Below are 24,965 nucleotides of genomic sequence, written 5' to 3' on the forward strand. Positions count from 1 at the left end.
ATGCGTTGCCTCTTGCTGATACGATGTGCCAGGTCCTGGGTACCTGAAACTCCGCTGGAGGACTGCGGAACAGGGAGGTAGCAGGTACCTACCCCTGATAAACGGGTAGCAGAGCTAACGCGAGGGCGCCCATGTCTATACATATACTTTGATGCACCAAGGCAAGCTGTGATTAGTACCATGTCCGGCCGGCAACACACAGAACGAGGGAAAAAGGGAAAAAAAGTGACCCTCCCCGGGCCTTCACCGCCAGGCCATCTCTTCCATCCCCCTTCACCGCTCGGAAGGGGGGAGGAAGGGGGAAGTCTCTTCCCGTAGATGCGCCGCGATGGACGAGGCAAAAGGGTAAAATCGGGGATGGGGAAGCCCCTGTTGTGACCGTCACTCTTCCAGCGTCAAGCAGGGCGCCGGTCACGATGTCGTCTGTACTCTGGACTCTCGCCGTCGCCGTCGCTGTCATCTTGTCTTGTCTGTGAAGAAGCTAGGAGTTGGTGTTCGATCTTGCCACCGGTCCCGAGTCCCGGTCCTAACCAAGATGGATGTTCCCGTGCCAGTCGAGCGATCTTCTCGATCCAACGATGCCTAAGTTAACTAACCAACTCGCCTCTCAACGCTTTCTCTCTCTCCTTCTTCTTCTTCTTCTTCTTCTCACTCTCACCTCCCGCTCTCTTCAGCCAGAACTACCCTGGCATCGCTGTCACACCGGCCGGCAGCTGTATCTCGCTGTATCTCGCTGTATCTCGCTGTATCTTTGTCTGGTACTGCTAGTTACTTCGCGGCATCTCTAGTTTGTTGCCTTTGTTCCGGCCTTCTCTTCGGCCTGTGTGGTACCTTGCCTGTCCTTCTACTGCCATATCTCTTCACTCGCTCCCTCTTCCTCCCTTTCTCTTCCTCTCTGCTATCTTCTCCCTCTCGGACGACTTCTTGTCTCCTGCAGCTCATGTAAGCTTTTCTTCTCCATCGCAATCGTCCCACCCCCCACCTGCCGCGTAAAAACTGTACAAGTTTGCGGCCGATTTCCATTTTTCTTCTCCGTCTCTTCTCCCTCCTCTTTCTTCAGAACTAATATATTTGGAAGCTTCCAACCTTCTCTCCAGCTTGACTTCTCCAATCGTATCTCTGTCCGCTCGCTTCTGTTGTCTCCTTCGACTAGCGTTTCCCCCCCTAGAAACACTCTTTGACCCTCCAAAGCTTGGCTGCACGGCATAATAGCATCGGGAAAAAAACAGTCCTCTGATATGAACATTAAGCAATTGAAGTAATTTCCGCGTTCAGGAACAGCTGAGCTATGGATTCGGTCGTCAGCGTGGATGGCCTGGGGCTCGCGGCTCACGAGATGCAGCCTATCAGACTCGCCCTGGAGAACCTCCATAGCTTCTCTCCAGTCTTCCTATTCGTCGTTTTTGTTGTATCCTTCGTGACCAACAGCGTCATCGCAAACCGCAGAATTGATCCTTCTGCTGCTGGACAAAAGGGCGCAAGGACCGGTCCGGGGGGCAGGCCGCTGCCTACGCGCATGAGGAGTGCTGCCGTGCTGATTGCCCGCAAGACCCCGGACTTCTCGCCCGCAACAAAGCTCGCCTTCAAATGGCTGGCTGTTGGTGTCATGTTCAGCTTCGTGGCCGATGCTGCCATCCATGTCATGCATGTTGTCCTTCGCCGCAGTGAGCACTGGTGGTGTGGTCAAGCGGTCGTGGTGAGTTCAAGCTTTTTTTTTTCTTTTGGTTTTTTTCCCCCCTACATGCTGCATGCTTAGTCGTGCATGTTGCTAACATTGCTCTGGCAGGTCTATGTCATCGGCACTTTCTTTGTTCATACTATGGTCCTGATATCGCTTATTGATACCACGCCTGCACCGACAGTGGCACAGCTCATCACCTGGCTGGTCTCCCTGCTGCTAGAGCTAGTGATACTGGCCCTGTTTCTGGATATCAACACCTCTCCTCACCATGAACCTGTTGTTGGCGACCCTCTCGGTGGTCCGCTCCGGAAGGGCCTAACAACCTGGGAATCCGGCCTAGTGGTCACAGCCAGTGCCCGTATCTTGCTCCTGCTCTGCATTGTCGTTCTCTACAGTCTTACCTCCTACACCCTGAGGGCCGGGGCCCGCAACAACGGCAGCATCACAGAGACGACGTCTCTTCTGCGCTCCAGCAACGGCGGCACACATCTAAATGGTGACAGCTACGGCGCATCTCCCCGGAATTTGAAAGTTGAAGATGATCAGCCTGAAGAAGACGGATGGGTAAGGCCAAAGACGCTTCCATCCACGTCTTGGTGGGAGTACATCAGTGGCTACTCTCTCTTCTTCCCTTATCTCTGGCCATCCAGATCTACCAAGCTCAAGACGATTGTCGTGTTCTGTTTCATTCTTGTCATCCTCCAAAGAGGAGTCAACGTCATGGTTCCACACCAAGTTGGTGCCATCGTCGATATCCTGGCACAGGAGAATGGAAACGAATTCTACGTTCCATGGGGTACTATATGCATCTACGTCATCTGCCGGGCACTACAGGGCACCCAGGGCATGATCGGAGCTTTACGCTCATTCTTGTGGATTCCTGTCGGCCAGTACTCGTACATGGAGTTATCGACTGCCGCCTTTGAACACGTCCACAGTCTGAGTCTTGACTTTCATCTCGGCAAGAAGACCGGAGAGGTCCTATCAGCACTGGGCAAGGGAAGCTCCATCAACGGGTTCCTTGAACAAGTCACATTCCAGGTTGTGCCGATGTTGGTTGACATGATTATTGCCATCGTGTACTTCTTCGTCGATTTCGACGTCTACTACGCTTTGGTGGTAGGCATCATCACCTTCCTATACCTTTACCTGACCATCCGTATGGCTCAGTGGAGAAGCGAAGTTCGACGTATGATGACTAATGCTGATCGTCAGCAGGATGCTGTAAAGTACGTTATCTACCATCTACACATCTATACAATCTAGTGAAGCGAATTTGCTAACCATCATCTTCATAGAAACGATTCAATGGTATCCTACGAGACGGTCAAGTACTTCAACGCTGAGCCGTACGAGTTTAACCGATACCGTGGTGCCGTGTCCGACTACCAGGCTGCCGAATACCATGTTCTGTTTTCTCTTCAGTTGATGAATACATGCCAGAACACCGTTTTCATGCTCGGCCTTCTCATCGCTTGCTTCATTTGTGCTTTCCAAATCGCCAATGGCCAGAGGAAAGTGGGTCAGTTTGCTGTCCTGCTCACATATATGGCGCAACTTCAGGGGCCTCTTAACTTCTTCGGCACCTTCTATCGCTCAATCCAGGGGGCGATGATCAATTCCGAACGCTTGCTAGAGCTTTTTAGAGCGAAACCCACTGTCGTTGACGCACCTGATGTTACCGAACTTCCCTCTTGCAAGGGCGGAATTGAGTTTGACAACGTGCATTTCGCTTATGATAGCCGCAAGCCAGCATTGAACGGACTGTCCTTTGACTGTCCACCTGGAAAAACGACCGCTCTCGTAGGAGAGTCTGGCGGTGGGAAATCCACTGTTTTCCGTCTTCTCTTCCGCTTCTATAATTCCAACTCCGGCCAAATCCGCGTGGACGGTCACCCAGTCGAGAGCGTTTCTATAGACTCTCTCCGCCGCCACATCGGTGTCGTTCCTCAAGATACCGTCTTGTTCAATGAGACGCTTATGTATAACTTGAAGTACGCTAACCCGGAAGCTACCGATGAAGATATATATGATGCTTGCCGCGCTGCTAGTATCCATGACAGAATCCTCACCTTCCCTGATGGATATCAGACCAAAGTTGGAGAGCGCGGTCTCAGGCTGAGTGGTGGAGAAAAACAGCGAGTCGCGATTGCTAGGACCATTATCAAGAACCCACGTATCATCCTTCTTGATGAGGCTACCGCCGCTCTTGATACAGAAACCGAAGAGCATATACAGGATGCATTGGCTACTCTATCCAAGGGTCGAACCATGCTTGTCATTGCCCATCGTCTGAGTACGATTACCACCGCCGATCAGATTCTCGTGTTACAAAATGGACAGGTTGTTGAGAAGGGTACACATGAGCAACTCCTGGCGATGAAGGGTCGCTATTCGAGCATGTGGCGTAAACAGATCAAAGCCCAGCGAGCCGCGGCCGAGGCCCAAGTCCTACAGGACCGTGCCGAACGCCTTCGAAGCAGCTCTGTCGTTGCTGGCGGTGAGGATAGCTCCAGCCAGTCGGATGAAGATAGGAATGCGGACTCGAGTGCTCGTCTCCGCCCAGCCTTGACACAGCGTTCAACCAAGGCATCCGAAACTAAGGCTGCCTAACCTTGAATAGCTACATCAATACCGAGGCCGGAACCACACTCACTCCCATCCTCCCTTGTATTTCCTTTTACTTAACATTTTACTCGAGAGTTTTGACGACGCAAACGGCCTAGCACTAACCTAACCATCACGGCTACAGGCAAAGGGGCAGGAGGCATCGAAGTTTTATATCATTTCCTGGCGTTTGCAGTTAAGATATGGGCTCCCTAATGGCGCAACCGGTTTATTTGCAAGCATTCTTTTTCAATCCTTCGCATACGTGTTTTTTTCCCTCCTAGCCTTTAATCCTCTACTATCTTATCCTTCTCCGCTGTGTTTCTCCAACTATTACCTCTTACATCTTACCTCATACCTATTATCCCTGTGTTCCTACAGTTTAACTCTCTCTCCGGGTGGCATAATTGCTCATTAATGGTAATGTCTTTTTTATTACTTATTTCCTTATTTCCTTTCGACGCTCCTCTCTTCCTGCGCAGGAATGGGTATTTGTTGCTTTCCCGGGCTGGTAAAACAAGGCGAGGGTACGGTAGAAAAGTTAGAATATGGTGAGATTGATTTCCGTGGCTTCTGAGGGACTGTTTGTTTATCTATAGAGGGGATTAAAAGCATGCTTTAACATTGATATTGATTTACATATCAACTCTTGATATATTGATGGTAACTGATATTAGTAGGGTGTATAGTACTCGTATGTGTTATGGTGGAAGCACGAAAATGCCAAGAGTCCGCATCATCACATCGAGAAACGCAGAAACCGATTTCAGATCTACAATATCAAGTCAAGTTATCGCGACTTTCACCTTTGAATGATATTCAGGCTGGCCAATATGCATCCACCGTCCCCATTACTCCTCCGCTCCCTCCGAACCTCCATTCTAAAGTCGACTTCCACCACGACTTACAGCTTACTCCAACCGACAACATCATCAACCTCCAAGTTCCTAACCCACTGCCCTCTCAAACGCACACCACCTATCATCCGCACCTATAGCAGCGAGAGCAACAACAATGGCGCCAGTCGCCGTGTCCAAACCCCTACTCAACCACGACCGCACCGCACAACCCTATCGTCTGCAGCCTCGAAGTCCAAATCAAATCTCCGCGGTCCTCCCCCCGAAGAAGCCGACGTAAAACACATGACAGATCTGAATACATTGGATATCTTATCTGGCGTAGCTGCGCCTGCCACGGCCATCGACGCATGCCATCATGACGGATTCCAGTTGAATAATGGAGTGAGAATTGCAAATTATGATGGGTGTTTATTAGTTGACGGGGAGGCTTTTACCTGGAGGCCCTGGAAGGCCAGCAGCGATGGTGTAGAAAGTGGTAAGAGGAGTTTTGTCAATGAGAAGGGTCAATGGGAGGTGCCGGAAGGTGCATGGGGTGCTCTACGGCTTTTGTGGTCTAAGCCAGGTACGTTTTATATGTTCGATATACTGGACATTTATCCCTGTTTTCTCCCGTTTTTATGGGCACATATTATTTATCTACGGATTGTATTAACCTGTCTACCGTGATTTAGATCTCTTGATTCTTGGACTGGGTCCCACGATGCGTCCTATCTCACCTGAGACAAGGAGACATATCAACGAACTAGGCATAAGGGTCGAAGTTCAAGACACAAGGAATGCAGCGGCGCAGTTCAACTTGCTGGCCACGGAGAGGGGCGTTCGAGAAGTTGCGGCTGCCATGATACCTATTGGATAGGTGGAGCAGGCCATGGCCATTAACACCAAAATCTAGCGAAGTACCTTGTAATATAACGATATGTACTATAGACAAAAGCAGGAATATACGTCATCTCAGAGCTTACCTACATGTATACCTTCCAGAAAGTCAGCTGCAGGTACTGGATATCGCTGATATAGATATAGCCCCTTGCCCCTGGCTGTCCCGATGATGCAAGTCATGTGCAGGTACCCACCACGTGACTAAGGAGATCGCTCGATCTTGAGACTTCCCCAGCTTCAAGATCGTGAAAGCTGCAACAGGGTGTACAGGACGACCGCACTGTACCCCATATCGCTCATTTTATGATCGGGCTTCCTTGAGCCTTGTTTTACTTTAGGTACACCTATACTCGGGCCCGCGCTAGCTCTTTGAAGCACCGACGATGGCGTCCCAAGATCCGACACGGCCGTCGAATGACACAGACCGAAACGACGAAGAGTCGACCCTTCTGACCGGCCAACGGGTCGATCGTAACATCGATAATGACTCTAGTCGTGGCCCTCAATTCTGGCGTCAAGTCGGGTTGTTTACCTGGGCTCTCGTTGCTACTGCTGCGGTGATTGTCCTGGCAATCGTTTACCAGCATGATCACTCAGTCGGCAAAGACCCTCACAAGGCCAGGCATACGGGGAAGAGGAACATGATATTCATGGTATCGGATGGAATGGGGCCTACCAGCTTATCCATGACACGATCATTCAGACAACACGTTGAAAACGTCCCCATCGATAACATTCTTACCTTGGATAAACACCATATCGGATCATCGAGAACAAGGTCTTCGAGTAGCTTGGTAACGGACTCAGCCGCTGGTGCTACCGCGTTTGCTTGTGGAATGAAGAGTTATAACGGTGCCATTTCTGTTCTCCCCGACCACACCCCTTGCGGAACCGTTCTAGAAGCCGCCAAAGCCGCCGGTTATTTGACCGGTTTGGTCGTTACGACACGAATTACGGATGCCACGCCTGCCTGTTTCTCGTCCCACGTAAACATCCGTGGCTATGAAGACTTGATTGCTGAACATCAGCTTGGTGAATACCCCCTTGGTGTGCAGGTTGATCTTATTATGGGAGGAGGCAGGTGCCACTTCCTACCCAACTCTACTGCTGGCAGTTGCCGTGCCGATGATAAGGATTTGGTCAAGCTTGCAAAGTCCAAGGGTTTCAACTACTTTGATGACCGCAAAGGATTTGATGCTTTGAAGAAGGGAAAGGCCGCGAAACTACCACTGCTTGGACTCTTGGCCCCTACTGACATCCCATATGAAATTGATCGTCATTTCCGCAATGATGAGTTCCCATCCTTGGAAGAGATGACCCGCACCGCACTCAAGACCTTGAGTGATGCGACCAAAGACAGCGAACACGGTTTCTTCATTATGATTGAAGGTTCCCGAATTGATCATGCTGGCCACGGTAACGATCCAGCTGCACAGGTCCACGAAGTTTTGGCATACGATAAAGCATTTGCTGCTGTTCTGGAATTCCTAGAAAAGGACTCTACCCCAGGTGTGCTCGTCAGTACATCTGATCACGAAACCGGAGGTCTGGCTGCCGCAAGACAGCTCCACCAGAGCTACCCAGAGTACAGATGGCTGCCAGACGCCCTTGCAAACGCCACCCATTCTTCCGAGTATCTCGAGCCCAAGCTTAATGCCTACCTTGAGGGACAGGGACATGATCATTCCCGAGACAAGAAACGCGAATATATTCGCGAAAAGCTTATCAAGGCCGACCTTGGAATTCTCGATGTCACCGATGCAGAGATTGATCGTCTTATCGACAACACCGCCAACCCAGCCGCTTATCTCTTTGCAGACCTGGTCAGCCGCAGAGCTCAAATTGGCTGGAGCACCCATGGTCACTCTGCGGCTGATGTTAGCATCTTTGCCTCGTCGCCTCACGACGCTATCCCATTGGTTGGTAACCACGAGAACACCGAAGTAGGAGGTTTCATTGCCACCTATCTCGATCTCGACTTGGACGCTATCACCCAGAAACTGAAGGGTGTCAAGACTAAACCCTCTACCAGCAGCGAGGGTGCCACCCCTGACTACTCATGGATGGGTAAGCCACTCGACAAGGATGTGGTTGTCGATGAGCTAGACACCTACCACGGTGACTTTAAGCGCCGACTGAGAAAGAGAGGCGCTGATGAGGCCGTTCACGTCGAACGCTCTAGCTGCGGATGTGATGGCCATTAATACTTGGCATCCCAATCGTATGTTCTAGCTTCTTTTCCTTATGTTTTCTTCTGCCTTAATAGCATTTCTCTCATTCTCGCTCTTTCCTCTTTTTTTGGTTATTGTCATTCGGCTTGTATACAGTTAGGTTCGGGGCCACGTTTGTTCATGCATGTTTTATATGGTCCTATTCTTCTAGACACTGCTCTGTTCGATGCTCTGAAGATTTTATAGATACAGTCTATACACAAGAATTATATACCACTAGATCTAAGCGAGGCTTCTTCCCTTGTTCCTTCATTTACACCGTAGCGTAAGGGTGGATTTAATTCCTAACAAAACGAGGCTTAACCCCGAGACCGTCCCGTAGATACTTGGGTAAAGACCTCCAAAAATATTTAAATTAGCAGTCAATAATTAGCACAGATTGCCTCCTAGCCTTTAGCCCCATATATGCATCCCCCAAAGGGCAACTAAGGTACAAAAAGAGAAATAATAGAGAAAAGATACAGGGAATATTCGCCCAACTCCTACAATATCCTCTCATTAGTCCCAAACCACATCTGGAAATAATTATTCCAAAAGGAGCTTCTTCGGCATCCATCACACGCGTGCCCCCTGTGTTCTACGCCAATCATATTATATCTCGTTGGAGCGCATCCGGGCTCGTCGTCAAATGGAATATCGTATCGTGCACGTTCTTCCGGGTCGTTAATCCGGATTAATTGGCGGTAAATAGCTGGGCAGAAATTGACGAGGACCACGGCGGAATGTTGGCAGATAAATCGGACTATTCGGTACTGGCACATTTTGCCTAGATAGGGTTGTATCTCTTCCTTTTTGTAGCCTGATTTCGATACATGGTTAATTTAGGTAAGGGCTTATCATTAAGGAGGGGTTTAAGGCCTTAGATGTCCTACTTTCTGGTGCTTTTAGGTGACCTTGACCTTTCTGAGAAATTGAACTAGGCTCCTGGGGGTTTATTTGTCCTTGGGTTTCCCCGTAGCTTTCCCTTGCTGTTTCCTTAATAGTCAGAGTATAAAGTCAGCTTCTCTAGAAGGGATAAGTAGCAATAGAGGCAAGAGGAGCAAATATCACTAACTAGATGGTAGTTAAGGGCTATATCAAATCTTTCTTGATCAAATCTGCAAACGTGTGAATGTGTGAACGTGTTCCGTGCGTGGTAAGTAGAGGACAGAGAAAATATCAACTTATACCGACCAATATCTAGCTGAATCCAGTAGGGCAGGCTCGGCGATGACCATGGATCCAACCCCAAGTCAAAGGAAGAAGACATATTTCAGCATGCTGACTACTGATTCCAGCATGAGCCAGGCACCTGTTTGCTTGATTGGCGACCTAAAGCATCTTTGCTTGATCTACACCATTTCAGCATTGTTCATTGTATAAACCCCCTCATAGACAGAGAGTGTGTAGCCAGTGCCTGACCCAACTAGTTAAAAGAATGAAGGGAAAGAAGGAGTCATAAAGAACAACCAGATCAGTATGCTTGCTGAGATATTGAAAGTTTTAAATATGACTAGATATTTAGAGGTAGCAAGCTGCAAACTTCTTTCGTTGTAGTAAAGAGGAGTGCCAGATGAGGGGTATCAAGAGTAAGGTAGGGACTGGCTCTAGAATATTTCTCTAAAGAGCCTATTCAGGGACTCCCGTGGTTCCGATTTTCGTAGTAAATAAAGTAGGCAAACAATGGTTGCCTGTCAAAACAACCGTCTATGCGATGGGCCTCAGGATTGGGTGGGGATGGGCCTTTGGCATGCAAACATTTTCCACGCCCAAGGCAAAGAAATTCAGCCTAAAGTGCAGGGCATATTGTGGAATGTAAGTACCTTTATAATAAACTGCTTGTTTGTCACTCTGTACTGAGTACCTTGCAGCGTATAAAAGGATAGAACCGTAATTCCGATATAGACGGGTTCTATACAGAAATAACGTGGCCCGCCATCTAGAGCCAGGTATGGAACGCCTCCCGCAGCCACTGCATGAAGGTCCCTTGCCCCCAAAAGCATAGAGAGCGTTGATATTGGAAAGGATTGAAGATGCTGCATGAGGTGTGGAGGTGGTGGAATTAAGGTTTGTAAGTATTTTAGTTTGTAAGCAGGCAACTTAACGGGATGCTAAAAATGGATCATACATCAAGAGAGGACTCTAAACTGATAAAGCGATGCAGAACCGAGGAGGCAGAAAGGGGGTTGATAATCAAAAGTTTTGGGGAATTATCGATAATTGGGAATAAAAGTACGGAGTAAAGATCCAAAAAAGGGGGGGTTGGGACATAAACATTAACAAGAAGGTGGGAAAAGAAAAGAAAAGCCAAATAGCGGCTGAATTACAAAGTTACAAGTGCCATGATGGCAACAAAGACTGCGAATAGCGAACCTTGAAGGACCTGGTCTCCAGGCGCAGAGGCACCGCTTGAGCTGCCTCCGTTTCCGCCGCCTTGGGAGAAGCCGGTATGTGAAGGGTCAGAGGATCCACCGCTGCCGCTGCCACCGTTACCGCCGTTACCACCCTTACCACCATTGTCGCCGGGTCGTTTACCGTCGAGACCAGGGCCGGCACCGCTGAGGCCAGGGATCACGGCAACGTCGCTGGTTTGAGAAGGGGCGTTTGGTCCTTTGGTGGCGCTGGGGTAATCCTTGTTCATATCTTGGCCGTTACCGAGGAAGGACTTTAGAACAGTGTCCTTGTTAGTGATCTTGACGGAGCCTTCAAGACCGCTTCGGTCGGTGTAGATGTACGATTTGCTGCCTTCAACCTTGGCGCTCTTTGGAGGGTCGTAACACTCGATGGTGACCGAGTCAAAGGCGGCGTAGTAGTAGCCGTTCTTCTGGATGTCTTCGGACTTCCAGTCGACAAGACCTCCGGCCCAATCAACAGTACCCTTTCCGTTGGTGGACAGACCAGCGGGCCAGAGGGAGAGTTGGACACGGGCGGGAGTTTGCGGGTAGTCGTATTGATTGGTGGTGGAGTTCATGGTGTTGGCACGCTCGAGGGTACGGATCACTTGGCCATCAATGCTCCAAGTAATCATATCAGGCTTCCAGTCGATCTCATAGGTGTGATAGTTGGTGAAGGTATTGGAGAGCGATTGGTTCTTTCCATGTGTGTCTGGTAGGACGGAAAGTGAGTTACCGGGGTGAAAATTTGATATGTCAAAATGACAGGAGGTGTACTTACAGTCGGTGATTCCCTGGTAGTAGAAGTTGGTTTGGGCGGTAGACAGATCGGCACCGACAAACTCGAAATCGATTTCATCCTTTGCATCAGACATCAAAATGAAAGCAGTCACAACACCTTGTCCTCGGCTGGTCCTTAGTTTGGCGGTGGTTTTGCCGTACCACATGTAGTGGCTATGGCCTAGGAGGGTGCCGACGGTGCTCGGAGCCATGGTGAGCAGCAGATTACCGTCACTGACCTTGGCCTCTCCGCTCGACACCCAATCCGCCTTGCTGGCATCACCTAGGTACTTGGTATTGGGCGACACGCTGTCCAGATTGTCCCAGTTGTACGTCTTGCTCTGACAAGCGGGCATCGGCACACAAGAGTCAACGGCAAAGGACGATTTCATATCACATCCTCCCAGGCAATAGGCACCAGAGCCGCATTCTCCATATACTATATAGATATAAAAACGCACGTGAGCAAGCAACCCTCATGTTAAAATGAAATCTACAACAGTAAACGTAGGGGAGGGTAACTCGAGCACTCACATGAACAGCAGGGCGTCGAACTGGGACACTTCTGAGACGGGCTACATTTCTGTGAAGCACCGGCAACGAGCATAGACTGCGCGGACAGCGCAACCGCCAGCGCAAATGCGATAAGACGAGTCATGCTGCGTAACCCAGACGGCCTAGATGTGTGTGTATATATATATATAATGCAGGAGTGTTCGATGTGTATACCCAGCCAAAGAGAATTATGAGATATGCTATAGTAGATATCTAGTATGGAGCACGAAACACGGTATGGGGTCGCGCAGGGAGTAACGATCCACCTTGAGCCTGAGAAGAAAAAGCAAGCACGGGCGGCGAACGAGAGCTGAGAAAGGGAGACACAGATATAACGAGAGACGAGAGAAGGGCCCTGGGACCTCGAAGGAGACAAGAAGCGAGTGACAGGTTCCTTGGAGGCGGGCGACGTTGGGGATAAAGAGAACAGGGAAACCAGGGAGGAGATGAGTTCTTGCAAAGTGAGACAACTTTCGCGGTCCCCGATGGTCACGAGACCAGGCCTCAGGGGCCTCAACGCCTTGCGCAGCCGACGCCCGCTGATTGGTCGACGGCTGCTTATATGCGCTTATGTTTTCCTATATAGATATTACTTACTACTTAGCTGTGGACTATATCTATGGCTAATTTACTTACTACTAGACAGCACGACCCCGCGTCAACCTGAGACGCTGGACCATGCACGGTCTGATGCAAGGCGGGTAAACGAAACGAAGGGGAAGGGGAAGGGGAAACGAGGGGCAGTCTCCGAGATACTCCGTATACATGCACAACATGCCGGAATACTTGATTCCGAGATGACGTAGATCGGCTGCTGCCTGAACTCAAGGATAAGTCGAGGCCGTATGTATAGATATCAGTGTCCGAGTGAAGTGCCATCGAGTGTAAAGATATCGATATCAGTGTCGAAGATATAAAATGGCATCTCGCGAGCCCTACAGAGGCTCCTGTCGCTGCGGCCACATCCGCTACATAGCATACATCAGCCTGCCTCCCGTCATCAGCCCAGAAGGCACAGTCGACCGCTACTCTTCCGTCCACTTCTACAAGTGCAACTGCACCGCCTGCCTCAAGTTCGGCCTCTTCCACATGCGTCTCCCTAAGGCTACTCAAGACTTCTACCTGCTCTCCCCGCTGGAACCGGAAAAGGAACTCACCGGCTACAAGATCACCGATGCCGGGTCTACGTGGTATTTCTGTCCGACGTGTGGAGTACGCTGTTTCTCGTTCGCAGGGAAGGGTAAAGTCGAGGAGGTCGAGGTCGAAGAGTGGGCTACGAAACAGGCGAACGGGGTCGATGTGAAGGCTGCTGCTGCTGGAGGAGGCGAGGGATCGAAGAAGGTAAAGACAAAGGCGTGGAGGATCGATGAGGACGGGTGGGATGAAGGAAAGAAGACCTGCTATCTCTCTGTCAACGTACAGACTCTCGAGCCGGAAGATGGGCTGGATTTGAGAGAGCTGGTGGACAAGAAGTGGGTTGGATTTCTCGACTGTCGGGAGTATGAGGAGAAGCAGCGGTTTGACCGTCCTCAGCTAGGCGGAACATGGTGATGTCGCTATTACTCAAGTTCTTCAACATGAACAAATATCCGCTAGGAATAACCACAACCTTCCCGAGGTCGGCTATTTTCATTGCAAGTCACATGATCTCTAGATTTCCAACGTCAGAGATAAACAAGAATTGAAACAAATAATAATCATATTCATTTTAGGAGAATTTCTTGATGAAAAGTAGTTTCTATGGAAATGGAGAAGCTTATCGGCGGCTCTTCATATCGTATGATACCCAAGAGAAAGTTCCTGTATTGTTCTGATGCCCCTCGTTGGAGTGCTTCTTGACCTGGTTCCAATGGAAAATGCTAGCAGACCGGTGAACTAGACATGGATACACTCGGTCGGGATAGAGAGTGCTGAATTCAATCATACACTCGTCTGGTCCGGCGGACACCACCTCTCCGAATAGTCTTGTACTTTGGGGGATCCGCCTTCTCGTCGTTGGCCTTCTGGTTACCTCCCTTCGTAACCTTTGACTGCTGGGTACTCGGCTGCTGCTTGTTAACTCGTTGAGCTTTCAATGGTTGAGAGTTCACCTTTGGCTTAGTTTCGGGCTGGTTGATAATCTTCTTGATATTCGCCTGCACATTCTCTATCTTCTGGCTGTCGACCCAATGGTTGTTGAAGGCCGTATTGTTGGTAGCTGCTGACATCTGTGTGCCTAGGAATAACGGTTTCTCGCACGGGTCTGTTGAAAATGTGACTTGGACGTTCTTGAAGGGGCCCTCCTTGATCGACTGTTCTACAAAGTGCTGTCTCACCAATCTAGCGGCTCTCACGCTCTTGAAGGCCATAGTCACTATGCAGATAAACAGTCAGCCACGGCACTGAAATATTGACTGAAGTCCCCCTGATATACTCACCATTACCGGTGTTATAAGCCCATGCAATATCAATGGCATCAGCTCCACCAGCCACAGCAGCAACATACGCCTGAAATTGCGTAAAGTTCATGTTATTTCCAATTAGCCTGGCTCTGGCGAAGGTCAACCGACGACGCTCCCGTGGCTGCTGAGCCATCCTACGGATATCAGCATCCCACTCAAATTCCGTAACGCCAACGATCGAATATGCTGGCCCAAAACGACCATATCCATGCTTAGAGTGCATAACTCGGTCTCCCTCGATGAAGTTAGCTGCTTGCTCAGACTGCTGGAACGTGATCTCAGCATATCCCTCGACAGCGTTTATGTCGACCTTGTACAGTGGACCTTCGCGGATCTTGGATGTGAGGAAGCTCAATATTCCTCGTGGAAAGGCTCCAATCACTTTCAATGTGCTAGCCTTGGGCTCTACGGGCTTGACCTCGAATCGAGCTGGACCACCACAGGGCGGAATGACTTGGTCCACTGAATAGGCGACTTTGGCCCGTAGGGCCATGGCCGGGACTGGGGTGTCGGGGTGAATCTCCACTCCATCCCCTATCACCCTGGCCCACGTATTAGCCTGGCGAACGGAGAGCTGATTTGGATTAGCAAAAACGCCAGCCATGACCTCGTTTCCTTTGGGCGTAACTTTTTCCGCTGTATCCTTCTGCTTTCTGTCGCCTCCTCTCTCCGCTCTGAGCTGTATTGCTGTTAGCATCCATTTGATATCAGTTCCTCTACCAAATCGACCGCTGGGCCTGGCCGAATCCTTACATTGGTTCTAATCTCCATCTGGTCTTGTGGAAGGCTAACTGCAGCCTCCATAAATGCAGCCACAATATCGTTTGTGCACTTAGCAATCTTATTGCAAGATCCGTTCAGCTCGTACTTTTGCAGCTATTTGTTGCAAAGGTTAGGAAGTTCCTCTCAACTAGTTATTTATAAGATATCTTTCTGTTAAGAGTACTTACATGCTGAATGATAAGCTGCAGCTTCTCCATCACTTCCATCATGGCAGCGTCGACGCGTTGGGTCATGATGCCTGCTCCTCCTGTTGATTCACTGGGCCTGGAGGCCTGATAAGAGGTGACAAGGTATTAATCGGGTCCGGGCTGGCCTATACAGGCCAGATAATCTGAATATGGGCACACAGATATGTTCAGGGGATGTTGAAGTCTGAAATAAGATATAAGAAGAGAGGGTGAGAAACTGTTTTCCTACAGTAGGACATTAAGCTAGCTAGTGAGTGAGGATAACGGAACTTCCCATACAACACAGTAACTAACGTTGACTTAGCGCTGACATAGGGGCCTTACTAGGTTGATATCTAGCTAACTCTGTTATAAAACTTCCCAATAACTGCTAACTCACACACTTAACAGGAATATAGAATGGAAGTCCCATTACGCATCCAGGATATTTAGGTATGTATATCAATATATTTCCCCTTAGGGCATATAATGATAATCCTAACTACTACCACATACATCATAGCTAGTGGGAAAAACCGAGGGATGCATAATACCATCTTTTAGGTTATGATATTTAAGGGCTTAAAGGGAACTTCCGGTAGACCAAGTCAGTCCCTATTCACAAAGTGAGGAGACAACGATGAAGTTGATATACATAAAGGCTTATGAGCCGCCATTCATCTAATATTAGAAGATAAAGAACTCTTTGCTCTTTATTTTCTCTTGTGGTAAGTTGTTTTTATATCTCTCTCTATATTCCAGCTCAGGCACAAATTTTCCAATATGCTAACTATACTTACAGCCGCACTAAAAACACGGCAACTACAGATACTAATTATGAGGCATAAGAAATTCAGATAGTACTGTCCATTATTATATCCAAGTTGCCTCAGATATTTACTAATCACTAAGAATAGATCGCAATGAAACTCATTTAACAAATCAGGCCCGGAAAGCTTGCTCGAATACACGCATGAAGTACTTGAGAACATGTCGTTTGCGCAAATCAACACGAAGCGAACGGAGATTGCTCACGCAGAATCTTAGAAAGCCAACGCTATTGACAAAGTCATTAAACATGAAGAGTAATGAAACGCATTTCATTCAACCGCTCGCAGCGAGTTCTCGGTTGGGTCGTCGTCAACCATTAAAATCCGAATAGCCTCCTCCTCAGCTCCTTCGCCATTGCTCGCCTGGTGTCCGAGGTCCGCGACGCTGCATCCTTGTTTTCTTGTCCTCGACGAACAAGATATCTCATGCATTCTCGCACCGATCCCCAGACCACTGCCTTGTAGACCTTTGGTTTAACTAGCATCGTGGTGTCAACATCCTCGCCTTCATAGCAGATCTTGCCTCGGTGAATGAGCTCACAGCTCAGCTCGTCGGCCATTCCATAAATCTGGCCATACGCTAGCCCAATCTGTGTTTGTCCTGTGTGACTCTGATGGTTTCGAATGTCCTGTGCCCGCTTGACAGAATTGCGATTATGCGAGGCAACGAGCAAGTCGACTTCTGGGAATGGATGGTTCCGTGTTCCTGGATTTGGCGCCTTTGAAGGAACTGAAGTTGGAGATGTTGGCGAGGGTGAGAGAACATGGTACTTGAGGACGTCTTTATATTCTCTCCTTATCAATGCGTCAGCCAGGCCATCGTACGCGGTATCTGTTTCTTCTTTGGTGTCCCAGATGTAATGCCTTGGCTCGGTTCCCAGGTATGCGCCTCTAACCAGCTTGACACCCAGAACAAACCCTTCTTCCTGTGCCATGGACATATGCTGAGATAGAGTCTTTGGGGTTGATCGAAGGTAAGCCTGGTATGTGTTATACACCAAGGCCCTTTCGCTCGCCATGCTATCGCTGCGGTCGTTGTACTTGCGTTGCAACTCGAGTGCCCAAGCATCGATAGCTGGTTGAACAGCCTGGTGCTCCGCATCAATTAACAATCGAACATTTCGAGCTACCGCCCTATCACAGATTTCAATCATGGCTTCATAAAGTAATGGCGGTGGAGGTATACCCCGTAGCAGGTACTGAAGCGCGTCGCTCCCTGCTCCTGTGAATTTAATATTCACAAACCCGCCTTCACCGGCCAAATCAACCGTATGAAGGTTCCCCTCTTTCCAGGAGTTGACTTCATATTCCGTGATCTTCTTTTCAACTTCCGTTGGATCTGCATTGCTGCTATCCACTGCAAGCAGTGCTGCAGCTTCCTTTTCATCCATTACACCTTCTCGTGCATATCCAAGGATAATGCCTGAGAATCCAGCTTTTCTGATATCGTCGATGCAACGCTGAACTTCATGTGGCTTCTCTCCAGCGCAGAACTGCAAGTAGAGAGTTTTCCGCAGGATATAATTCAATACGATATTGCGGTCAGGATTCAATAACGCTGATTTTGAATCCGCTATAAAAGACAGGATGTTCATTGCAGATGTCAGGAGTAGAGGAGAAGAGGACAATGCAGTGGTGAACAAGGAACGAGTGATTGATGATAGGGATAGCAGGGAGAGAGGAGATGTTGCAGCCTGGCATTGGGCTGACGAGAAGTTCGAGAGAGGCGGACTGGGTGGCTGGAATAGAGACGCTGCTGTCCGTTGTCTTCCTGGTGTTGACAGGGCAGTCGATGGTGGTGATGAGGGCGACTTGTCCCTATGGGCTCGCATATATTTCTCATTGTGATGGTATCTGGCCCAGTTGTAGATGTGCTGTGCAGGCCGGCACTGGCTGCCTATGATAAGCTGTGCTGGCCTGCAGCTGAGGTAGAGGTAGAGCTGTTGCTTTGTACTCTGCAAGACTTGGATGCTGGCGGGAATCCCTCCCACTGGGGCCATGCTTCGGTGTATGCGAACGAATACTTCAGCCAGCGAACTCGTCGATAGAGTTATCGTAATCTTCGATGGTCAGGCAGGAAGATAATCTGCTCAAGGTGCGAGAATGTCCAAGGTATAGAAAGAAAGGCGAAGTCTTTAAACCCGCCACTCCTGTTCCAAAGCTGCGTATGTAGATGGGATGTAATAGTAACAAAAACCACCCCCAAACGACTAAACAAGCGGCCACTTATATAGCTACACAGTTGCTAGATGAACAACAAATGCATCCTCGCAGCTAGCTACGCAGCACGAATACCCGCGCCTTGCCACCTGTCTAGTTTGTGATGCTATACAACCAACAAGCAGCCAACCCAGCACCTTCTTCTCCGCATCCCAGTCCATATCGCAAGTACAACAACAGAGAAGCGAGCATCGCAGGTAGCTCCAACCTAGCAGAAACCATCTGATAGGCGGGATACGCCCGGAAATGCCTGGATAGACAGGCCATATGTCCCTTGCATGTATATCTACAAGTTTCTCCCCCTATCCGGCTTTGGGTTGGACATGACGAAGCTCTCTTCGGATAGAGGAGCCGATGAACACAAACTGTTGCTGTCATATCCTCTGGAAACAAGGCGTTGGACTTGTCTATCATTCTCCACCCTTACTAAGACGATGATGGCAAGGCGTAGGGTTAGTTGGCTGGGCTAGCAGGGGGATGGGAGGATATAAACCGTTTTCTCGCCTTTATGACGCTATTTTTGGTCCATCTAAACGCCAACTATCCACGAACCATCTTTCAGCATGGCCTAAGAGAGTCAAAAGTGTACCAGCTGACCATAGGAAGGTTACAGTTCTCTTGGGAATGACGGACTAGATCTATATCGACCTCGTACCAGAGCCAGCCAGTATCGTTGGCATGACATCGCGAATCTGTAGCTGCATGAGGATGTTTTCTCCTGAAGGGGACATTGTTACATTGGGCTGCGATTGGCCACTGGTCAATAGATGATACCCTATTCTTACCTTCGATATGGGCTCGAGAAGTTGGAGGTAGAACTTGGTAGAAGTTGGAGATATTCTGATGCTGATGGTTATTCTTCCATCCTACAATGGGTTCGAATAGGGGATTCAAGCTGAATTCGAACAGTATCTCAATGGCCGTCTTTTATCATGTTGCTAGAGTGTTTCCTAATAGTTGTGGTCTATATCTCCGTTGTCATGGAAAGTACAGCGTTATAGATGAGGGTAGGAGCGAGAACTTCATCTGTTACTCCCCAAGTCTCCATCGGATACGCAACAGACGTCCATGAATGCCACCAAATACGCTCGATCCATGCTAGATCCCTCGTGGAATCCAATACATACTCAAGACCAACTATCCTCTAACCAACTGCTAGATATGATGCGCACAGTTGTTGAGCCCTTTTTCCCGGACCGCGTCAATCTACAAGTTGGAGAAGCCAGTTTTACCACAACCGTTAAAACGTTAACGGCGAGGAGTAACTACTTCCAAGACGTTTTCTCTAGCCAAACAGCCACTGAGATAGAGGATGACGGCAGTGTCTTCGTTGATGGAAATGGTGCTGTGTTTGCATACGTGATGGAATACCTTCGACGCGGCGTCTTCCCCCTCGCCTACGACCATGCAAAGGGCCACGACTACGGACTTTACGCGCGGATACTTGAAGAGGCGAGGTATTTCAAGTGCACGAACCTAGTCCTCTGGCTTGAGGGAGAATGCTATAACAAGTGTGTGGTCAAGAGGGTTGAGACGGAAATGCAAGATTCCGAGTGGCCGAGAATCAGCATGGAAGGCTTCGTTGATTTCACCGTCAAGTCCTATGCTGTTGAGAAGGATGGAGCATACGTTTGCCCTCGGAATATTCCTGGACACTTAAGCGCTGGTATGTGTGGCGCGAAATGCCTGAAGAAGACGGCAAACCGCGCCGGTCAAGACTACACCTGGATGATAGCAAAGACTAAGTGTGTCTTCAACCGAGGATGGATGACCGACTCTGGGTAAGCATATCGTTTTAATCCTATTTTGCAAAAGGTTGTATTAAGTTTCTTACACCTGGCCATAGGTCCTCATTCCTCAAATTTGTAGAGGAAACCAAGGCCAACGTCTCAAGAGGTAGCAACTCCAGGGTACAATCACCTGTCAAAGTTAACGCTGCACCAAAGCCCAGCACAGCACCGAAACCAACCACTGCACCTAAGCCCAGCATTGCACCGGCACCCAGCACAGCACCAACTCCGAGTAGTAAGAATAACGCCATGAATACAAAGACTATACTCGTCGGCTCAGTGCCTGTGCGCTGGGGTTAGGTAGCTAAAGTGTGAGTCCTCCAGTTAGCACATATGATATGGAGGGTATACAAATTGCGAGGTTCTCCAAACACGGATGTGCCCTCATGTGTATGCAATTAAAAGACATGGCTTAACGTTATTGTTCATTTATCATATGGGTATCCCTATACTTTCATCATGCGGACACTAAAGGGGGAAAGTCCCGTACAAAGCTATAAGGGAAGTGGTTAGCATCCTCTTCTCATATCTATATAAGTTGATGGGTAATAGACTGGACTTACTGAGCTGGGCACATGTAACCCTCTGGATTTTTCTCCAGATACAACTGATGGTATTCCTCCGCGGTCCACCACTTCCACTGACCGGGACCGCTAAGTTCGGTGGTTATAGGTGCTTTCCACCACCGTCTAGCAACTTGCTCCGTTATGCTTTTGGCAGTCTTTAACTGCTCCTCATTATGGGCAAATATAGCACTGCGGTATTGTGTTCCTTGATCATTGCCTTGTCTATCCTTGGTCGTGGGGTCGTGCATGGAGTAAAAGAATTCGAGAAGCTGTTGGTAGGAAACTAGAGATGGATCGAATAATATTTCGACGGCTTCGGCGTCTGCTCCAATGCAAAGAGTAATGAAAGAGAAATGGTTAGCCAATATATCTAATCGGGAAATAGAACGGTGGCTCCATATATGATGCCGTTCAATTGTGCAATATTAAAGGGACAACATACGGCCAGTTTGCCCCGTATAAACCTGGGGATACGTAGGAGCCCTGGTATTCCCCCCGCAATACCCGACAGAGGCGTCTAGCAGCCCCTTCCCATCCCCAAACCGTCGACGGTATATGTGCTCAACGCCCCAGAAGCAACCAGCCGCAAATGTGGCCTTTTGCACATTGCCGGGGATATTCTGCTGCTTTGCTACCACCCCGCCGGCCTGTGACTCGGCGACGACTGTCATATTGGAGGAGCCGCTTGAGAAGGGCCGGAGTAATCGTAATAGGTATTTTGGAAGCCCAATGGACGAAAATGCCATTTGCCTGACTGTAGCGGAGGGTAGATATTTATCCTGTTTGATCGTCGGTTCAAGCTTGGCGGTGGGAGGTAGGGATTATGGATTCTGCAGGACAGAGAAAAAGAAAGGAGCCGAATTGCATAGAAGATCCCTAATGAACACCTTGGTGTAGGGATCTTGTCGTGGTATACAGAATTGCTCGAGGGTGAAGCTGAATATATAGCAGTGACGGAGGGGGCCAGCTGGCTAAGGGCGCCATGATGCCATCGGCGGGATGACAAATCTAGGCCTTTGATGATTCCATGCTAAATAGCTAGTTAATAACCAAATAATCAGTCGGTCGGGATCTTGTTCGGCAAGTTCTGCTTCGTATCTACGGGGTTCGGAATATTCGGTATTTATTTGGAATATTTGGAATCGACGTCCCCATGATGCACCGAGAATGCCATGCTATATATAACTGCGGGCTATTCAATAATTACAAACTACCTAGCTATGCCAGGAGACAGACAGATCATACAAATTTTCAGGAATCCTTTCAAACGCGCCCACGCAGACGTCAATTTCTTTCAAAAACAGGTCCGAAAAGGATCAAATATTGGGCAAGCAATATTAGTAAAAAAGAATGCGGTCGATATTCAAATTAAACCGAGAGTGGGAGAGGGCTTCAAGCCTTGATCGCCTTCATCAGCTCGTCCAGTCGTTTCTCTAGCGCCTTTCTTCCATCGAGCGTGTCCCAAACCTCATGTGGCGCTCCCTTGACAACGTCCCATGCAACGAGGTTCTTCGTGATCTTGGTCAAATCCTCCTGCTTCTCGGCCCAGGTCTGGCTCTTTCGTACCTCTCTTCCTGAGCTGACGACCACCAACGGCGTGGATGGGCTCTGGATGTGGCGGGCGCTGGATATTTCGCTGCTGGTGATGGAATCAGCGACCAAACTTTCCTGTAGCTGCGCCTTGATAAATTTGCCTGATTGGTAGGCGCGTATGCCGTAGACTCGATCTACGCGGGTTCGTCCCTTGAAAATTGCGCCAGCCAATCTGTCGAGTCCTAATGGCGAGAGGATGCCCCATACCCAGAGCTTTAGCCCTCGACTGGGTTTGCCTAAGGTATGCAGCAGATCCTCATGCAGCGTATCGACGAGCATAATACCCTTGACGTCGCGAATATGACGGCTGGCGAAGATGCGGCTATATATACCGCCGACGCCGGCTGAGACGACAACCCATGGGCCATCTTCATCAGCCATTGCCAAAGCCTCCGAAAGGGCGTCTGCAGACATGCCGGCTGAATGGGGGGAGGGTGCGTTGTCTGACCACGCGAATCCTGGACGGTCCCAGTAGCAGTATCGTTTAATTATACCATGTTGATACGCATCGTCGACCCAGCCTTGGAAGGTATGTTCCACTGGATACTCTCCTCCTTCCAGTAGGACTGTCACTGGGGTCGTATCGTTACCACCATGAGAGGTAGAATGTTCGCCAATGCAGTGAAGGTGGACTTGATACTTGTTGCCGTCGACGTAGTACTTTTGTCCAGGGGCTGGCAGTGTGGCATCCTTTGCGCGCAGGCTCAATGTCGACATCAACAGGATGGCGACGAGGACAGTAACTGCCATGATTATCACCTGAAGAAGAACCGCGAGCCACTCTCCGAGTGATCGACGAGTCTCCTCTCGGCCAGTGAGCCTCTCTTCTTCTTCCCTCTTTCCGCGAGCCACCAGCTGGGTCTGAGCTACTAGGTAAAGGGAAATAAGCATTGCCCATGCTACTGATGCAATGCCTACCCAGCCTTCTTCCACCCGAAGGCGTGGGATACCAAGCGTGACGAACAGGCTGACGCTCAGGAGCACCGACAAGGCACTTGCCCATATCGTCATCGGCGTTGATGGAATGGAGAAGAATATCAACGCAATGAGGAGGTTGGATATCGTCAGAGTGGTGTACGCGAAATCGAAGAATCCTGACCCTCGATTGCTCATTCCAGGAGGACTGACGAAGATCGAAACGAGCAGTATGATCCACCAGAGGAGCGATATAAACAGCACCGTCAGGGTGAACCCTCGAAGCGCCCGAACACTCCATAGATTATATGGTGATACCTGCGTTGAGAAATAAGTCAGCTATGTCGTGCTTCACTAGCATTATAAGAGTTGGAATGCATACAGCGGGATCATCAGGATGAAGATATCCATTCCGTTCACCGGGCAAGAGACGGGTCCTTTCATCTGCATCCTGCGATCTTCTCCCTGGATTTTCAGTCTCGCTAGCAAAGTCTTCCCGGCCTTCTTCCTGGCCGTTATGCCGTAAACCCCAGAGAGGGGACATGACGAGCACCTAATTCATATACAATCCCCGGTCGATATAAGGTACTGTAGCGGGCAATCTATATAACTGCCCAGAAGCCGTTTGCAAGTGCGATAGAAAGGCTAGCGGGGCGTCAGGGAATCAATCTGACAGCAGGCTCCCTACTTATACCACCAGCTAGCCCCATGTCATACAGGATTGAGTTCGCCATAGATGCAGAGGTATCACCCTGGTTCAGGATTTACCTGCTTTACCTGTGGCAAGAAATCACCCTTGAAAGCTCTCGAAGATGTTGATGATGTCATAAGCTGGGCGATATCACGTGTTAAATGTATTCGCTTTATTACTAGCCGTATTCAATGCGTATGGGGCATACACGATATAATACACATCTTTACCACGTTAAATCAGCCAGTATCAGGCTATATATCAGGCCATATATCAGACCATAACCGAAGAACTTGCACCACGACCTCGAATAGCGCACATCAATAGCTGTGTAAGTGGAATAGCCTTACAGATGCCATTTTAAGGCCCAGGAGAAAGACGTTACTCTGTTCCACAACGGTGTGGTTGTGCCACCTGGCTTAGCTGCTGTCAAGATACCCCCCATTTTGGACGTGTGCAATATAGAATATGAGCGACCTTCAGAAATCATTCGCCAAATCGCGACTTGCGCAGTTACCGCCAGAGGTGCCGATGTTTGATGAGCTCAGCGAAGGCCAGGCCAAGTCTGAGATATACAGTGAACACCACGAGGATGATTCGTCGTCCGCTTCCTCAACTTCCTCCACAGGGACAATAGTACCATCTGCAAGCCAGAAATTATTCGAACGGCCTGGGTATGTTTATATCTGTCCGCTTGCATACGAGCACCCTTATTATTTTCATCTTTTCTACCAGGATACATATATATCGATGTTCACCCTGATGATTTATATTGACCCGGTCTAATGTTTTATTTGCAAAGGGCACGCTCGAGGTCAAATTACGTCGCTTCCCCTTGGCAAGAATTTTTCGAAACAGAGCTTTTTATTGAAGATGATGTCGACGGCCTCAAAATCACCCACCACGTCTACCTCACTTGCCCTTCTAAATCCGGCCCGCTATTTGTGACCCATCACGGAGCAGGTTCTTCAGGCCTATCATTTGCCGCCTGTGCTGCAGAGATT

General features: G+C 49.1%; 9 protein-coding genes across 9 annotated transcripts; 4 read left to right on the forward strand and 5 right to left on the reverse strand.

Annotated features, from left to right (window-relative positions):
- Window positions 1–1,288: 1,288 nt before the first annotated feature.
- Window positions 1,289–4,294, forward strand: GIQ15_03424 (vacuolar ABC heavy metal transporter; the record flags this gene model as incomplete). The annotated part of the gene is made up of 3 exons (XM_033550841.1): window positions 1,289–1,696; window positions 1,787–2,910; window positions 2,980–4,294. 3 exons carry the CDS (start codon window positions 1,289–1,291, stop codon window positions 4,292–4,294), a joined length of 2,847 nt encoding a protein of 948 aa, XP_033408002.1.
- A 2,116-nt stretch (window positions 4,295–6,410) lies between these two features.
- Window positions 6,411–8,231, forward strand: GIQ15_03425 (alkaline phosphatase; the record flags this gene model as incomplete). The annotated part of the gene is made up of 1 exon (XM_033550842.1): window positions 6,411–8,231. One exon carries the CDS (start codon window positions 6,411–6,413, stop codon window positions 8,229–8,231), a length of 1,821 nt encoding a protein of 606 aa, XP_033408003.1.
- Window positions 8,232–10,560: 2,329 nt separating this feature from the next.
- On the reverse strand, window positions 10,561–11,766 carry GIQ15_03426 (UTR2 protein; the record flags this gene model as incomplete). Its single annotated transcript, XM_033550843.1, has 3 exons — window positions 10,561–10,595; window positions 10,773–11,342; window positions 11,412–11,766. The coding sequence occupies 3 exons, from the start codon at window positions 11,764–11,766 to the stop codon at window positions 10,561–10,563; spliced, it is 960 nt and encodes a 319-aa protein (XP_033408004.1).
- Window positions 11,767–12,883: 1,117 nt separating this feature from the next.
- On the forward strand, window positions 12,884–13,516 carry GIQ15_03427 (DUF636 domain-containing protein; the record flags this gene model as incomplete). The annotated part of the gene is made up of 1 exon (XM_033550844.1): window positions 12,884–13,516. One exon carries the CDS (start codon window positions 12,884–12,886, stop codon window positions 13,514–13,516), a length of 633 nt encoding a protein of 210 aa, XP_033408005.1.
- A 365-nt stretch (window positions 13,517–13,881) lies between these two features.
- On the reverse strand, window positions 13,882–15,422 carry GIQ15_03428 (uncharacterized protein; the record flags this gene model as incomplete). The annotated part of the gene is made up of 4 exons (XM_033550845.1): window positions 13,882–14,318; window positions 14,383–15,085; window positions 15,160–15,282; window positions 15,357–15,422. The coding sequence occupies 4 exons, from the start codon at window positions 15,420–15,422 to the stop codon at window positions 13,882–13,884; spliced, it is 1,329 nt and encodes a 442-aa protein (XP_033408006.1).
- A 1,081-nt stretch (window positions 15,423–16,503) lies between these two features.
- Window positions 16,504–18,186, reverse strand: GIQ15_03429 (proline dehydrogenase; the record flags this gene model as incomplete). Its single annotated transcript, XM_033550846.1, has 1 exon — window positions 16,504–18,186. The coding sequence occupies one exon, from the start codon at window positions 18,184–18,186 to the stop codon at window positions 16,504–16,506; it is 1,683 nt and encodes a 560-aa protein (XP_033408007.1).
- A 1,288-nt stretch (window positions 18,187–19,474) lies between these two features.
- Window positions 19,475–20,496, forward strand: GIQ15_03430 (uncharacterized protein; the record flags this gene model as incomplete). The annotated part of the gene is made up of 2 exons (XM_033550847.1): window positions 19,475–20,187; window positions 20,253–20,496. The coding sequence occupies 2 exons, from the start codon at window positions 19,475–19,477 to the stop codon at window positions 20,494–20,496; spliced, it is 957 nt and encodes a 318-aa protein (XP_033408008.1).
- A 157-nt stretch (window positions 20,497–20,653) lies between these two features.
- On the reverse strand, window positions 20,654–21,433 carry GIQ15_03431 (peptide methionine sulfoxide reductase msrB/msrA; the record flags this gene model as incomplete). Its single annotated transcript, XM_033550848.1, has 3 exons — window positions 20,654–20,690; window positions 20,760–21,132; window positions 21,205–21,433. The coding sequence occupies 3 exons, from the start codon at window positions 21,431–21,433 to the stop codon at window positions 20,654–20,656; spliced, it is 639 nt and encodes a 212-aa protein (XP_033408009.1).
- Window positions 21,434–22,154: 721 nt separating this feature from the next.
- Window positions 22,155–23,814, reverse strand: GIQ15_03432 (uncharacterized protein; the record flags this gene model as incomplete). Its single annotated transcript, XM_033550849.1, has 2 exons — window positions 22,155–23,588; window positions 23,653–23,814. 2 exons carry the CDS (start codon window positions 23,812–23,814, stop codon window positions 22,155–22,157), a joined length of 1,596 nt encoding a protein of 531 aa, XP_033408010.1.
- Window positions 23,815–24,965: the final 1,151 nt, after the last annotated feature.

This window comes from Arthroderma uncinatum (assembly GCF_011692745.1).
Source record: "Arthroderma uncinatum strain CBS 119779 chromosome Unknown scaffold2, whole genome shotgun sequence".
Taxonomy (NCBI): Eukaryota; Fungi; Ascomycota; class Eurotiomycetes; order Onygenales; family Arthrodermataceae; genus Arthroderma; species Arthroderma uncinatum.